At 61.2% G+C, this 15,404-nt stretch overlaps 2 protein-coding genes across 3 annotated transcripts; one reads left to right on the top strand and one right to left on the bottom strand.

The window, feature by feature from the left end:
- Positions 1-2,416: 2,416 nt before the first annotated feature.
- LOC102929602 (FGF1 intracellular binding protein) lies at positions 2,417-8,609 on the bottom strand. Of its 2 annotated transcripts, XM_007056169.4 has the most exons (11): positions 8,461-8,609; positions 7,797-7,976; positions 7,218-7,416; positions 6,660-6,786; positions 6,107-6,207; positions 5,340-5,473; positions 4,846-4,954; positions 4,517-4,580; positions 3,791-3,877; positions 3,063-3,160; positions 2,417-2,695 (listed from the first exon to the last, which is right to left on the bottom strand). In XM_007056169.4, the coding sequence occupies exons 2-11, from the start codon at positions 7,879-7,881 to the stop codon at positions 2,626-2,628; spliced, it is 1,074 nt and encodes a 357-aa protein (XP_007056231.1). In that variant the 5' UTR covers positions 7,882-7,976; positions 8,461-8,609; the 3' UTR covers positions 2,417-2,625. The 2 variants fall into 2 exon arrangements, with proteins under 2 accessions (XP_007056231.1, XP_043407582.1); XM_043551647.1 differs by lacking the exon at positions 8,461-8,609 and having other exon boundaries at positions 7,797-8,089.
- Positions 8,610-11,333: 2,724 nt separating this feature from the next.
- CCDC85B (coiled-coil domain containing 85B) lies at positions 11,334-13,501 on the top strand. The gene has a single exon (XM_037905572.2). It carries the CDS (start codon positions 12,159-12,161, stop codon positions 12,762-12,764), a length of 606 nt encoding a protein of 201 aa, XP_037761500.1. The 5' UTR covers positions 11,334-12,158; the 3' UTR covers positions 12,765-13,501.
- The last annotated feature ends 1,903 nt before the right edge of the window (positions 13,502-15,404 follow it).

The raw sequence follows: 15,404 nt of genomic DNA, 5'->3' as shown, positions 1-15,404 counted from the left end.
ACACACATGCCAGGGTGGATCCCAGGCACGAGACTGTGGCTTCCCCCCGATGGAACTTCAAACCTGTTCTGGAGGGTCTTGGCTCCCAGCCCTCCCCCTGCCCTAACCCCCCAGACCTCACTCCCCTCCCAGAGCTGGGAACAGAACCTAGGAGTCCTGGCTCCCAGCCCCCTCTGCTCTAACCACTAGACCCCCCTCCCCGAGTTGGGATAGAACCCAGGAGTTCTCTGGGAGCTGGGGCGGGGCAGCGCAGCGCTATGGTATGGTGCCCCCAGGGGCTCACTCCGGAATGGGGAGGCGCAGACAGAGCAGCCCCCTGGGGAAGGGATTAGCTGCACGGAGGCTCCGGTGTTCTGTCTGAGCTGGCACTGGGCCCCTGTGCAGGGTCGTCTGGAGAACAGAGACATGTGGCGGGGGGAGGGGGGAATGGGAATCAGGACTCCTGGGTTCTGTTCAACACAAACTTCCGCCAACATGTATCCCCTGCCACCAGGGTGCTCACTCAAGACTTCGGCCCTTAATTTCCTATTTAAATTTTAGAGTAAATTATGTTAAATAGAATCAATGACCGCTCTGGCCCTCAATCCTGGCCCATAACCCCCCTTTAGCCCAGCCCTAGCCCCACTCTCCCAGTTCTGCCGGCGCCCCTCAATCCTGGCCCATAGCCCCCTGCTAGCCCAGCCCTAGACTCCCCCCCACGCTCTCAGCGCCCCTCAATCCTGGCCCATAGCCCCCTGCTAGCCCAGCTCTAGACCCCTCCGCCAGCGCCCCTCAATCCTGGCCCACAGCCCCTTGCTAGCCCAGCCCTAGACCCCCCCCCAGTTCTGCCAGCGCCCCTCAGTCCTGGTCCACAGTGCCCTGCTAGCCCACTCCTGGGCTCCCCACGGGCTGTATGCAGGGATGTAGCAGTGTGAGGGGCAAGATCTCATTAGGTTTGTTCAGCTCTAGGGTCTGTGTTTCTCCCTAAGCCTTGCGTAGATCTGAGGGAGGCCCCCCACACCTGGCAGTTTCTGCATAGCATGGGTCACCTCGAAGATGAGTCCTGGAAGGAGCTGAATTGTGACCATGGGGAGGCAGCAACTCCTGGAAACAGCTCCGCCACAGCCGCCCACGGATGTCGAAGGATGGGGAACGGGAAACCAGGGCTGGCGCCGTAGCTCCAATCCAGGAGGGTGTTGGTGGTGGGAATACCAGGCCGGGCCCGCAGCTCCGATCGGGGCCGGGGGTGGGGATACCACACCGGGCCCGCGGCTCCAATCGGGGGTGGGGTGCGGATACCAGGCCGGGACGTGGCTCCGATCGGTGCTGGGATGGGAATACCAGGCTGGGCCCACGGCTCCGATCAGGGCTGGGGTGGGGATACCAGGCCGAGCCCGCGGCTCCGATCCAAGGGTGGGGTGGAGATACCAGGCTGGGCCCGCGGCTCCGATCGGGGCTGGGGTGGGGATACCAGGCCGGGCCCGCGGCTCCGATCGGGGCTTCGGTGGGGATACCAGGCCGGGCCCGCGGCTCCGATCGGGGCTGGGGGTGGGGATACCAGGCCAGGCCCGCGGCTCCAATCCAAGGGTGGGGTGGAGATACCAGGCTGGGCCCGCGGCTCCGATCGGGGCTGGGGTGGGGATACCAGGCCGGGCCCGCGGCTCCGATTGGGGCTGGGGGTGGGGATACCAGGCCAGGCCCGCGGCTCCAATCCAAGGGTGGGGTGGAGATACCAGGCCGGGCCTGTGGCTCCGATCCAAGGGTGGGGTGGGGATACCAGGCCAGGCCCGCGGCTCCGATCGGGGCTGGGGTGGGGATACGAGGCTGGGCCCGTGGCTCTGATCCAAGGGTGGGGTGGAGATACCAGGCTGGGCCCGCGGCTCCAATCGGGGCTGGGGTGGGGATACCAGGCAGGGCCCACGGCTCCGATTGGGGCTGGGGTGGGGATACCAGGCCGGGCCCGCGGCTCCGATCGGGGGTGGGGATACCAGGCCAGGCCCGCGGCTCCGATTGGGGCTGGGGTGGGGATACCAGGCCGGGCCCGCGGCTCCGATTGGGGCTGGGGGTGGGGATACCAGGCCGGGCCCGCGGCTCCGATTGGGGCTGGGGGTGGGGATACCAGGCCGGGCCCGCGGCTCCGATTGGGGCTGGGGGTGGGGATACCAGGCCGGGCCCGCGGCTCCGATTGGGGCTGGGGGTGGGGATACCAGGCTGGGCCCGCGGCTCCGATCCAGAGGTGGGGTGGGGATACCAGGCCGGGCCTGTGGCACTGACTGGGGGTCGGGATACCAGGCCAGGCCCTGGCTCTGATCCACGGGGTGTTGGTGGTAGGGATACTGGGCTGGCCCCGTGGCTCCGAGCGGGGGCTGGTGGCAGTGAGGTTACTGGGCCCGGCCCATTCCTTGAGCTAACCCTAACAAAAACTCGAATCCAACAGTTGGCTCTTCCATTTATTTTCCAAAATGAGCTAAAACTCCAAAGATGGAGACAGGGAATCTCGGGTGGAGGCAGCGCCCAGCCCTGGGGAAGTGGCGGGGATGACTTCACATCAGGGCTCCCAGGAAAACAGAACCAGGGCAGAGGGATCCGGCAGAGGGATCAGCGGTAGAGCAGGGCATTTCGAGCAGTCAGGGCTCCCCCTGCTTGTCAGTCGTGGTACATCTTAAGCAGGCAGGATTTGATGGTGCTCATGTACCGATCCCAGAGAGCCTGGTGCCTGCGAGTAAAGAACCGGGATGTCAGACAATGGCACCGAGACACATCCGCCTCTGGGGCGGGGCATGGAGGCTGTTTATACAGGAACCCCTCGCCTGGAGCTGAGATGCAGCTGCTCTGGGGTGGGGTAGGAGACTACGGATAAGGGGTTCGGTCACCTGGTACTGAGATGCAGCCTTCTCTGGAGTGGGGAGCAGAAGCTGTTTATAAAGGGATCCCTCACCTGGTGCTCAAATGCAGCTGGCTCTGGGGTGGGGCTGCTGGTTAACAGCTGCCATCAATGCTACCCTCGAGTTTAGGACAGGAAGAGTCTGTGAGCAGTGACTTTGGTGGTGGCGGCCCCCAAGTCCCTGGCGGGCGGCACTTACCGGAAGGCGTCCAAGGTGTGAGCGGACATCGTGTACTGCGTCAGGAAGAGTCGGACGTCGTTCAAAGTCCACTTATCCGACTTGCAGGGCTCAATGAACTGGGGAGAAGGGGGAAAAGGAGTCAGAGACAGCCTGGGTCCTGGGGGCAACACCCCACAACCTCACCCTCATCCCCTGCTTGCTGGGAATTGGGACTGGCTGGCTCGGGGAGGGGAGGAATGGGACCTAGTGCATTTCCCCTCTAGGTGCCTCTCCAAGTCTATAATTCCCCATGTGGGGTGATTTGATGGGTCTCATCCCAGTTCCCAAGGGGCCAGAGTCCCCAGTACAGCCCCGCTCCCCTTCTAGGCACTAACTAACTTCCTGCCCCACCAGCGTGGAAGCTGGGGGGTGATCACGCCATGACGGTCAAATATCCCTCTTCCCTCCCACTTCCTAGGAATGCAGGGCAGCATGTGTTCTAGGGGCTGGCTTTGCGGGCCTCTCCCTGCCCTGGGGGCGCCCAGGAGTGCCACGCCACCCCCAATTCACCCACAGACATTAAATCCTGGCCGTGGAGAATCTGAGAAGTCTATGTGTGTGTGGGGAGGAGATGGGGTTGGTATATATGGGGCAGTGTATGGGGGTGAGGGGTATGTCCACCAGTCAGTCCAGGTGTAGGGGGCCATGACCACCTGTGGGGGAACAGGATGGGGGTGAATACATGCAGGGTGCATGGGGGGTGGTACCTTTTCCACTAGGTCGATGAAGAAGTCACGCACGTCCTTGGTGTGGATCAGCTTGGAGGCCATATTGACCAGTGCCCGTGATAGGTTCTGTGGGGCCCAGACAGGTCACCAGAGCGTCACGGGGGCTCCCACGCCTCAGGGATCTGCGCAGTTACAAACAGCTCCCCGCACCCCCCAATTCACACACAGGGGAAGGGACTCACCAGGGTCGCTCAGTGAGTTGGTGACTGAGAAGTGGAGAGAACCCAGGAATCTTGCCTCCCAGTTCCAAGCCAGGAGGGGGTAGGGGCCGAGGGTGGAGCTGGCTCCTGGGTACACCCCAGAAGGAGAGGAGGATGGATCTGAGGGGAGGGTGTCCGTGGCCCCAGCACCCCCAGGCATTCAGAGCCCAGAAGGCTAGTGCGGCCCGGCAGCCTGACTCAGAAGCCCCCTCTGGTGGGCGCCTCAGGCATGGCAGGTGCAGGTGGAGGTGGGGGGTTCAGGGGGTCCACAGCAGGAGGCTGCGGCACCAGGCAAGCCAGGCCATGGGCTGCAGCCCTTCACTGGCACACAGGGGACCCATGTGATCAGGTAACGCAGAGGAAATGCATTGATAGGTGATGCCAATAGGGGGCACCACCCAGAGGCCTGGCCACTGAAGGGAGCTTCTTGAACCAGGAGAGGGAATCCGCCCTCCACATTCCCATTACTCCCTCCTTGTCCCCCACCCCTGGCCCCAGGACACACCTTGAAGTTGGCTTCCATCTCGTTGTACACCGAGCTCTTCCCACGCAGTGACGTACACACCAGGCTGCAGAGGGACAGAGAGGTCAGGCCCCCCACCAGGGGCTTGCCCGCTGCCAGCTCTCCCCAGGCCTGAGGCCAAGAAACAGCATCACATATGGACAGAACAGACACCCCCAAAAATGCTACTTCTCCAAGCTCTATAACACAGGCCACATGGAGAAGAGAACCCAGGAGTCCTGCTCTAACCCACTAGAGCCCGCTCCATTCCCAGACCTGGGATTAGAATCCAGGAGTCCTGGCTCCCAGCCCTGCCCACATCAGGCCTGTACCTCTTATGCAGATCAAGCAGATCCTTATCAGCGATCAGCACCTTGAGCTCCTTGAGTTCCTGCAGGAATTCCTTATCCAGATCCACGTCCATGTCGTCCACATTGGAGTCTGGGGGGAGCAGGTGGACAATGGGAGAAGGCTTTGGGGTGGGGGGCTGTTTATACAGGGATCTGTAACCCAGCACTGAGATGCAGCCACCTCTGGGGTGGGGCATGGGGGCTGTTTACACAGAGGCGGGAGTAAGTCTGGGACCACAGTAGGCAGCTCCCAGTTCTAGGGGAAGTCCAGCAGGTGCATTCCCCACAGCACAACCCAGCAGAGCCAGGCTGAGCTACATGTGATGTCGCTCCTCCCCCGGGAGTAAGCTGACATTGCAGGTCCCCATAGCACCATGGGTGGTTTTTAATGATTGTGCCAGGAGCTGTCCGGGCACAGCTCTCTAGGGGCTACGATTTGCCCCATCTCTGCCCAAGCAGGGGGTCCCCAGTCTCACCCACGGCTCCCAGTGTCCAGTTCTGGATCATCTGCTCTGCGCAGTAAGCGAAATCCTCAAAGGTCAGGAACTGCAGCTTCTTCTTGCCTGTCTCGAAGCGGCTGTTTGCGAAGAAGACGATGGCAGCGTAGTCCCTGGGGGTGAGGTAGGGGAAGGTGCCATACACTGAATCAGAAAATTCCTCTGTCCCTAACTCCCGCCCCACTCTCTGGAACACAGCATTAGGGCCAGCACTGACTGCCATGGGAGTGCACCCCCTAGTGTTCCCCTTGGAGGTCACCCATCCCAGCACTGGTTTCAGAGTAGTAGCCGTGTAGCCGTGTTAGTCTGTATCCACAAAAAGAACAGGAGGACTTGTGGCACCTTAGAGATGAACCAATTTATTTGAGCATAAGCTTTCGTGAGCTACAGCTCACTTCATCCAGGCACTGACGCAGATCTGAAAGGATGGCTTAGAGCAGCTCAGGTCTGTGCTGAGTAGGCCCAGCTGACGGTCCAGGGGCTGCAGGCTCAAGCCCAGGGTTCCAGCTCCTGAAGTCATGGGATCGTTTCTGCTGGAGTATGCAGAGAGCCTGAGCCGATTGCTTAGGGGGAGCTGCCCCAGGCATCCTAGGGGGAATGTTAATTTCCAGCCTCACTGCTCCAGGGACCCTTAGCCCAGCAGAGGGCTCTGTGTGGGGTAGGAGGGGTCAAGCCAAACCAGCAGAGACACTCTAGGGGCAGAGCTACATCATGGTGTGCCCCACTGGTACCCCCCGACCTGTTACCTGGCCAGACGGTCTGAAAGCAGGAAGTGCTGCTGGATGTTCTCCACCAGGGACCCCCGCATCTCCTCCACCACCTTAAACACCCGCTTGAAGTTGTCAAACTGAGGAGGACACCAGTGTGTGGGGGGGAAGAGTCAGAGCCCTAGAGGGGAAGGGCCCCGTATCCCATTACCCCCACCCTGAGCCAGCCAGTCCCCGACCCTGGTGCCTGATGGGAGACACCGCCCCAGAAGTTCCTGGGAATCCCCTGGCCAGGGTCCAGATAGGTCTCATTGTGTAGGAGGCTCATGGGAATTCCCAGCCTGTGTCCTGATGCCCCAGAGACTCATGGGAGTCCCTAGCCCATGTTCTGACAGAGGCTGCTGTCCCAGAGGCTCATGGGAGCTGCCGGCTCAGGGCCTTTGAGGGTAGCCGCTGCCCTACAAGCTCATGGGTACCTCTGGCCTGTGACCTGATGGGGGCCACTGTCCGAGAGACTCATAAGAGCTGCCAGCTTGGGTCTGATGGTAACTGCTGCCCCAGAGGCTCATGGGAGCCCCGGGCTGAGCCATACCTGGCGTCGGCAGCTCTTGAGGGTGATGCCTGTCTTGGTGCTGACGTCATCCAGGTCCTTCTTCGTGCCCTTGGAGAGCTTCTTGCCCAGCACCTCACGCACGAAGGCCTCGTCGAAGGCATAGTACCTGCCGCCACAGGAGTGGGAGACAGAGGGCACCTCAGACACCCGTACCCCACACAGCTCAGCTGTCCTCTCTCTGCTCCACTGGTGCTTCAGACACCCTCGTGCACCCAGAGCCTCAGACTCCCCCAGCGGGACCTCAGACACAAACCCACCACCCAACCTTGGCCCAGCTTCCCCACCCCCATTTGGCCATTGGCTGGGCTTCCTCCCTCCCCCCACTTGGGCCCAGCTTTCCCCCTCCAGCCTCAGGCCCAGTTTCCTCCTCCCTTCCTTCCCTGCAGCCTTGGACCAAGCTTCCCCAACCCCCAGCCTCCCTCCTGGCCTTGCTCCCTTCACTTCCCCACCCAGCCTCCTGCCTTCACTCCTGGCCTCTGTCTGGCCTCCCTCCAGCCTTGGGCCCAACCCCCTCCTCTCCCAGCCCCATACCCCCACCTCTCAATGAGCATGGCCTGGCGGGATGGCGGGATCTGAAAGTGTAGCTGGTGGATGAGCTTGGAGGGGGTGTGCAGCAGGCGCTCAAGCATATGGAAGGTGCGGTAATGATCCATGGTGTCGCTCTGCAGCACATCCACCGTGGCCCCCGTCTGCTCCAGGATGCCGCTGCGCAGCCGCAGGCTCACCGCATCACTCACTGGGAGGAGTAAGGGGCTGAGGTCAGCAGGGCCAACCCCCCACCACATCACTCACTGCAGGTGGGACCGGGCTCAGAAGCCAGATCAATGTATGGGGGAGCAGGGCCAGACCTCATCTCTCACCACCCGCTATCGGGGGACGGGGTCAATGGGACAAGCATCCTATTTCCCACCTTGGCATTAGCAGAGCAACAGGGTAAACTGAGGCACAGATGGGTTGTTGGGGGGAACACTCACCCAGAGTTACTCTTCTCTTAGACCTGGGAGTAGAACCCAGGAGTCCTGACCTCCAGTCACCCACTGCTCTAACCCACTTAGACCCTAATTCCACCCACAGGCTTGGGCAGAATCCTGGCATCCAGCCCCCTAATCCCCATACCTGAGTACCCATCCAGCCAGAGCTGGTACACCTCCTCATCGATCAGCGTGGTGTTCCCCACAAAGATGTCCAGGTCATTGGTCATGGCCCACGGCACCAATTCAGCCTGGACCAGGCTCCAGGAGCAGGACCCCAACTCCCAGCTGCCCCCTGCTGGCCTCCGGAGAAGAGACAGGGAGCCTGTGGGGAGAGAAGGGGGCAAAGTGGGGTGGGTCTAGTAGAGCAGGGGGACAGTCACACAATGGGGACCACCCCCTGATACAGTAACTGAGAACCAGGGAGTCCTGCCTCTACTCCCCCCACTCCCCTCCCAGAGCTGGGACAGAACCCAGGAGTCCTGACTCCCACCCCCACTCCCCTGCTAGAGCTGGGGATGGAACCCCAGAGTCCTCGCACCCAGCCCCACTCTGCATTAACCACTAGACCCCACTCCCCCCCCAGAGCTGGGACAGAACCCAGGAGTCCTGGCACCCAGCCCCTCCCTGCTCTAATCACTAGACCCCACTCCCCTCCCAGAGCTGGGACAGAACCCAGGAGTCCCGGCACCCAGCCCCTCTCTGCTCTAACCACTAGACCCCACTCCCCTGCCAGGGCGGGGGACAGAACCCAGGAGTCCTGGCTCCCCGCTGCCACCCCTCCCCACTCCCGGAGCACAAAGACGAACCTGCGGAGCTGTCCCTGGATTGACACTTTCCATATGACCCCCGGGCTGTTTGCTTCCAGGTCGCAGCAGCGGCATGGCTGCCCGCGTCACCCTGTACGGGGCGGAGCCATCTGGGTGCGAGCAGCCCAGAGCTGGGACGCCTGGGTTCTGTCCCTAGCTCTGGAAGGAGAATGGGGGGCAGAGTCCGATCTGGATCTACCGCTAGTCCAGCCTGTGTCTTAACGTGGACATGGGGAACTGCGGAGCGTCCCGATGCGCCCCTCTGCAGGCTGCATCTGGTGCCCCGGGGGTCTCCTTTGTCCTCCGCAGTTACAGGGAGGGCGGGAGGGAGCTTTCTCCTCTCTGAGGCTGTGAAGGGGCAGCCTCCCCGGCTTTCTCTTTAGCAGCTCAGTTGCAGCCAGCTTTCCTTCTGTTTCTAGAGCGATGGCTCCCAAACTTCTACAACCCGTGAACCCCTCTCACTAAAATGTCAGCTCCCGCGAACCCCCTCCTAGCAGTGAATATTTCCAGAGATTTTCTCCTTTACCCCAGTATAAATTATAAAAGCAGTGATCTTGGAAAAATAACATTTGTTTTTATGACATGCTTATTACACTCGATTTATTATTAATTATTATTTATCACGACAGTATTTATATTACATTTTGAAAACGGCAACACGCTTCCAAGATCTCACTTACGTAGCTTGTATCACATTGCATAAGCCAGTTAGTTCTAAGACAAGGCTCCTAGGTTTCATCAAGGAGTATCAGATGGGAAACAGCATGAAGGTATTTAAGAAGCGAACTCAAAGAGTTCCTCCTCCACAAGCATTCAGGTCTTGAGCAGTCCAGGCAAACAACGCACAACGTTACAACAAACCTTAAACTCCTTCACAATCATTTTAAAAACAAAACTAGCTGCCTATTTAATTTTAAAAACAGCAAAAAATATCCACCTCCCTTTCCATTTCTTATAAAGAGTCTTGAACTTTAAATCTCCTCAGTGTGATAGACATGCTCGCTTTGATCTGCTTAACTCCTGGAAGTCCAGGGGATCCGGGCTGCTGGCCCGTGCTGCCCAAGGTCCCTAGGGACAGCTCTGTCCGCCATTAGGATTTTTGCCCCCCAAGAATCTCCTGTAACATTTCACGAACCCCAGTTTGGGAACCACTGTTCTAGAGGGATCCCTCACTGGGAGCTGAGATGCAGCCATCTGGGGTGAGGCGTGGGGGCTGTTTATGTAAGAATCCCTTGCACTGTGCTGGGGCATTGGGGTCAGCACTGAATCTGAGGGGAGAACACCCCTAATAAACACCGCACTGCCCCCATTCTCTGCAGAGCTGGATTCTCCTGGTCTCCTAGGCCAACCCTGTTCCTGCCCAGTTGGAAGTCTCCTCGGGAGGGGACAATCTGTAACCCTGAGTGGGGTGCGCTGGGGTCTCCCATTCCCAACCTCTCATCCCACCTCTCCCTTTCCTGCCTTGTGCCCATGTTCCAGCTTCCCTTCCCTCCCCCACCCAGGCCTCTATTCTCCCCCACACACACTGCCCATGTCCCAGCGGGAACACAAAAGCCCTTTGTTCCCACCAGCCTTGGCATTGCAGGAATCTGGATCTATCTGCCAGACATGGCCCGGCTACTCCCCAATGTCCGCTCCCTGCTAGGGAACAAGCTCTGGATTCCTGGGTTCAGTCCCCAAGCCCCACTCCCTGCTAGAGATTGTCCCCCCTCCCACACACACTCCTGCTACCGAACCCCCAGCCCTCTCCCTGCTAGGAATCATGCCCCAGAATCCTGGGTTCCACCCGCCATCCTCCTCCCTGCTAGAAAATGCACCCCAGATGCCTAGATTCAACCCTTCCCCACACCTCCTCCCTGCTAGAGAACACCCTCCCCCAGAGACCTGGGTTCAAAGCCCCTTTGCTCCCTGTCCTTTTCCACCTCTTCCCTTAGCCCCTTCCCAGACAGCAGCCCCCTTCCTTTGGCATCCCTGTGTCAGGGAGGGGGAGTTGTTAGCACCCATCTCCTTACCCAGGCCTGCCTGGGGCCTTAAGGGTTAACAGCACTTCCTTCCTCCCCCCCACCCCATATCTCCTCTTCCATTGTAGCCCAACATCCTTCCTGTCTCTGGGACAGGATTCCTGGCAGCCCCTCCCCTCCTGTTGAGAATAGTGGGGGGGCGGGGGAGCGGCACATCTGGGCAATGGGAGAAGTTGCTGGGGTGGGGGTGGGCTCAATAGGAAGTGCTCTCCCCTGGCAGTCAGACCAGGCCCGAACGTGGGAGGGGTGCTCCAAGGAGTGGGGCAGGGGCTTGGTGGAGGGTACTGGCCCTGAGGAACCGCTGCCGGCCCCAGTGCAGTGCTGTGTTGCAAGGAAGGGGTGGGGGCACTTTCCCCTGTGGGGCTCCATCAATTCCCCCCCCCCACCCCAGCCATACCAGATGCAGCTCAGGGAGGGCGTCAGGTCAGTGGTTTATGACCCTACAATAACAACCCCACAATGTCACCCCTGCACACTTGTCACAGACAGGCCCTGTTCTCCCAGCGCACTCAGCCCCCCCCCCCCCCCCGGGGGGAGACCTGCCCCTCCACTGAACACCTGCCCCCACCTCCTTCCTACACACCCATCACCCTCCCCTCTGAAATGTGTCCCCCCAGCCCTTCCTCCCCTTCACCCACCCAACCTGCCCTAGCCCTTCTCTTATGCCATGCACTAGTCCCCCCTCCCTCCTTCCCCTTCCCCCCAAAACCCGAGTTCCCCGCCTCCATCACAGGCACCTGTCCCGCCCCCGCCCCCCTCCGCTCCCCCCACCGCTCTCGATCTAGACCCCCAGCGGCCCACTCTAGCCACCCCTCCCCCAGCCTGTCATCTCCCCCCACCCGTCCCCGCCCCGGAGCCAGCCCGCCGGCTTGGGGGATGCGGTGCCGCTGCTGGCATCTGTGCCTTTCGCATTGTTACTCCCGCGTCACGGCTTCCTCCCCGCTCCCCAGCAGCGCTCCGAGCCGCAGCCCCCGTACGCGCCCCCCGGCCCGGCGGGTCCCCGCCGCAGGATGCGCCGGCTGCACTGAGTCCCGGCAGAGACCAGCACCGCAGGGGCGCGCAGCCTCGGCCGGGATCCCCCGCCCCGGGAAGGGGGGAACCATCCTCCTCTCCCTCCGTCGGGCTCAGCCCCTGCAGCCCGGACCCTCCTGAGCCGCGCACTGCTGGAAGGGGGACACCGGACTGCGCTGGGGACGGTGCGTCTTGGAGACTGGGGTCGTGCCCCCCCCCCCCGCGAGAAGCCGAGAATCGCCCTCGAGGGTGGTTCGTGGGCCACAAAGAAAGGGATCGGGCCGTTGCAAGCAGCCAAAGTGCGTGGTTGGGGGGCCTGCGCCCCAGAAGAGGCGATTCCGTGGGCCAATGGGGCCCGTGCGCCCCGAAGGAGCCCAGGTCGGTGGGTAGCGGGCCCGTGCGCCCTGACCCGAAGAAGGAGGCGGGTTCCGTGCGCCCCGCAGGTGCCAAGGTCGGTGGCCAGGGGGGCCCGTGGGCCCCGAAGAAGAGGGGGTTCCGTGCGCCCCGCAGGAACCGAGGGCTGTGGCTAGGGGGGCCCGTGCGCCCCGGAGGAGCGGGGCCCTGCGCCGGGGAGGCTGCCGGCCGGGGGCTGATCTGCGGGAGGGAGGAGGCGGAGTGGCGGCGCTGGAAGGGGCGGGGGAGCAGGAACCACCTTGCGGCAGCGCGATGGCCAGCGAGGCCGGCGAGCCGGCGGCCGGCCGGGCCCTGGCCCAGCTGAGCGACTCGGAGCTGGGCGGCTGCAGCAAGGAGGAGCTGGTGCGGCGGCTGCGGCAGGAGGAGGCGGAGAAGCTGGCGGCGCTGGTGCAGCGGGGGCGGCTGATCCAGGGCGTCAATCGGCAGCTGCAGGAGCATCTGCGGGAGATCCGCGAGCTGAAGCAGGTGAACGAGCGCCTGGCGGCCGAGAACCGCGAGCTCCGCGACCTCTGCTGCTTCCTGGACGACGACCGGCTGAAGGCCAAGCGGCTGGCCCGGGACTGGCAGCTGTTCGGGCAGCAGGCGGCCCGGGTGCTGCGGGACGAGCTGGCCGCCTGCCTGCACAAGCTGGCCGGGCTGGAGGGGCTGCAGGAGCGCTTGGCCGCCGATAACCTGGAGCTCAAGGCGCTCTGCCTGGCGCTGGAGGAGGAGTGCGCCGCCCGCGCCGACAGCAGCCCCGTGGGCTCCTCGGAGCTCAGCCTGCCCTGCGGGCCCCGGGACCTGGGCGACGGCAGCTCCAGCACCGGCAGCGTGGGCAGCCCGGACCAGCTGCACCTGGCCTGCTCGCCCGAGGACTAGAGACTCCCCCGAGCGGGTGGGGGGCCAGGACCACCCGGACTAGGGACCTCCCCAGGGGCCTGCCCCCCAGGACTGTACTCCCCCAAGGGGCCGGAGGGGTGGGGGCCAGGAGTCCCCCCTCGAGGGAGCTGCTCCCCAGTGACTTCACCCACCCGCCTGCATCGGAAGGACTGGAAAGCAGAGGCAGGCTGTTGGTGGGGGTCTCTCCCCTGGGGTCTGGCGAAGGGGTGCTGCAGAGGATGCGGGGGGCGGGGGAGGTCACCTCCGTGAAGATCCCAGTGCAGACTTTGGGGGGGTAGAGAATGGAGCTGGGAACTGGGGGGGGGGAAGGTCAAAGATGCATTTTGGGTGCTACTCCCCCCCCCCCCCCCAGAAGCAGCGTCTCTCTTAGCTTCTTCACCAACCTCTCCCCCGCCCCCAGGTGCTAACTCCAACCCGGCGGTGTAGCGAGAGCAGTGTGACTCAGGCGACGGGGGAGATTAGGGCAAACCCTCCCCCCCCCAAAAATAAAAATAATAAATGTTTTAAAATTGCTACTTTGGGCAAAGTCGGTGTCTCCTGATTGGTGATTTCCTGCTTCTCTGAGTGCCTGAGCCCAGAATTTGGGGTCCTACATGGTATGGCCCCAATGTGATGTGGGGAGAGAGATTTTATTGTAATTTCCTTTCCAGGACTCTGACTTTTCCAGTTCCTACATATCCAGAGTCCATTCATTTTTAGATTTCAGGATTTTTTGAGTTTGCGATGTCCTGTTTTCTCTATTTTTGGAATTTCACAATTCCTTGCTATCTAGAGTTCAGCTCCAAGTGTTGGATTTCCCAATTTGCAACAGTAAAGAAAAAAGTTTCAGTGAAACACCCGTTCAGCTGTAGAAAGGGGCGGGGGGAAGAAGAGCTTAACCCCGATGTTCCTAGGGTGACTTATATTCACCCCCCCGTGGCCCAGCCCCAAGGAAATGTCCAGTGCGCGCAGGGGATACAGGGTTGGGAGCCTTGGGAAAGTGAAGGCTGGACGCGGAGATAGCAGGGGGCTGTGGGTTAAGATTGAGGGGCATGGACAGGGCTGTGGGACAGCAGAAGGGCTGCAAATCAGGATTAAGGGGCCCCAGCAGAGCTTGTGGGGGGGTGTCCAGGGTTCAGATAGCAGGGGTTGTGTTCAAAGGGGACAGGCTGTAGGTGGCTGGATACTGGATAGCCCAGGCTCCATGAAGTAACTAGTTCTCCGCGTCTTGCTCAGAACAGGGATGGATCCCGCCATCCCTTCCTGCCCAGCCACATCTCAGAGACAAAGGGCTGCCAGGCCAGGAAGCAGATGTCCGGATCCGGAGGCCATGATAAGTAAGAGCTGACAGCAGCAAGCCAGCTCTCTCTCCCCAGCTCTGCAAAACCCAGGAGCCTCCAGGCTGGGAGGAGGCTGTTCCCCAACCCACCAGGCAGGAGCACAGTAGGAAGCAAAGGCGGCTACTTGGCGCGCCTAAACTTTGCCTATGGAGACATGGTAGCTAGACACAAAGCACTTGGGCTGCAAGCAGTGGGGTAGGGGGCGCTCTCCCCTCACAGTCAGTACTGACGCCAATGCTCCAGCAAGGCACTAGGGGGCACTGTGCTGCAGAGAATGGGGGGGCTCAGTAGAGGGCATTGTGGTCTCACAGTCAGTGCTAACTCCAGTGCCCCACCGTACACTAGGGGGCGCTGTGCTGCATGGAGGGGATTGGGGGAGTTTCAAGTTCCCAACAGGCACCGGCACAGCTAGCTCTGCTCAGGGTGTAGCAGAGGAGGAGGGCAGGAAGTGCCTTGTCTGTTTGTGTTAGTGCTGCCTCACTGGGCCTTTGCAAGGGCTAGCAGGTGGGCAATGCACCATGCCCCTACACACACACACACACACACACCAAGGGCTGGCAGGTGGGCAATGCACCATGCCCCTACACACACACACACACACACACACACCAAGGGCTGGCAGGTGGGCAATGCACCATGCCCCTACACACACACACCCACACACAGGGATGTGGTCCCCAGCCACCTGCACATCCACTAATCACTGCTTCTGCTCCTCCACCCTTGGGCTTTCATGCTGGTGAGCATTGACTCCTGGCTTGGGTGCAAGCTTAGACCTTAGCACCCCCTAGTGGCAGCATGCGACTCATGGGGGCCAAGAACACACGCTGTTTTGTATCCAGCACAGTGGGGCCCCAACCCCTGCTTGGGGCACTTCCCTGATACAAATAATATCCACCCTCCTCTCCCCAGCTCTGCCTGACTGAGCATGCAAAGTCCCTACTTGACCGTATGTTTGTGTCAATAACATGATAACCTTTGAACACTGCATCTGGTCAATTCCACAATGGCCGAATGTCCACAACAGGCAGAACCAGTGCTTAATTTGTGCCAGGGCTGAGCCCCGGGGCCTCTGGGCTTGGCAGTTCATAGCCCCAGCACCTCTGGTTGCTGCATCAGGTATGAATGTAAAAGAATTGCTTGAGCCCCTTTCATTACAAATTAAGCACTGGGCAGAGCCCTGTGGATTTTGGGGGAAAATCAGAAAAACCAGAGAGGGTATCTTCAGCCCCCCGCACAGGGGAGGTTGGGGGACTGTGGCATGGGGAGGAATGGAGAAGGGATGAACAGAGCCTCTGGT

The sequence above is a fragment of the Chelonia mydas genome, chromosome 7, assembly GCF_015237465.2.
Source record: "Chelonia mydas isolate rCheMyd1 chromosome 7, rCheMyd1.pri.v2, whole genome shotgun sequence".
NCBI classification, from domain to species: domain Eukaryota; kingdom Metazoa; phylum Chordata; order Testudines; family Cheloniidae; genus Chelonia; species Chelonia mydas.
The sequence above is the reverse complement of the archived record's forward strand: the minus strand, read 5'-3'. Positions and strand labels throughout refer to the sequence as shown.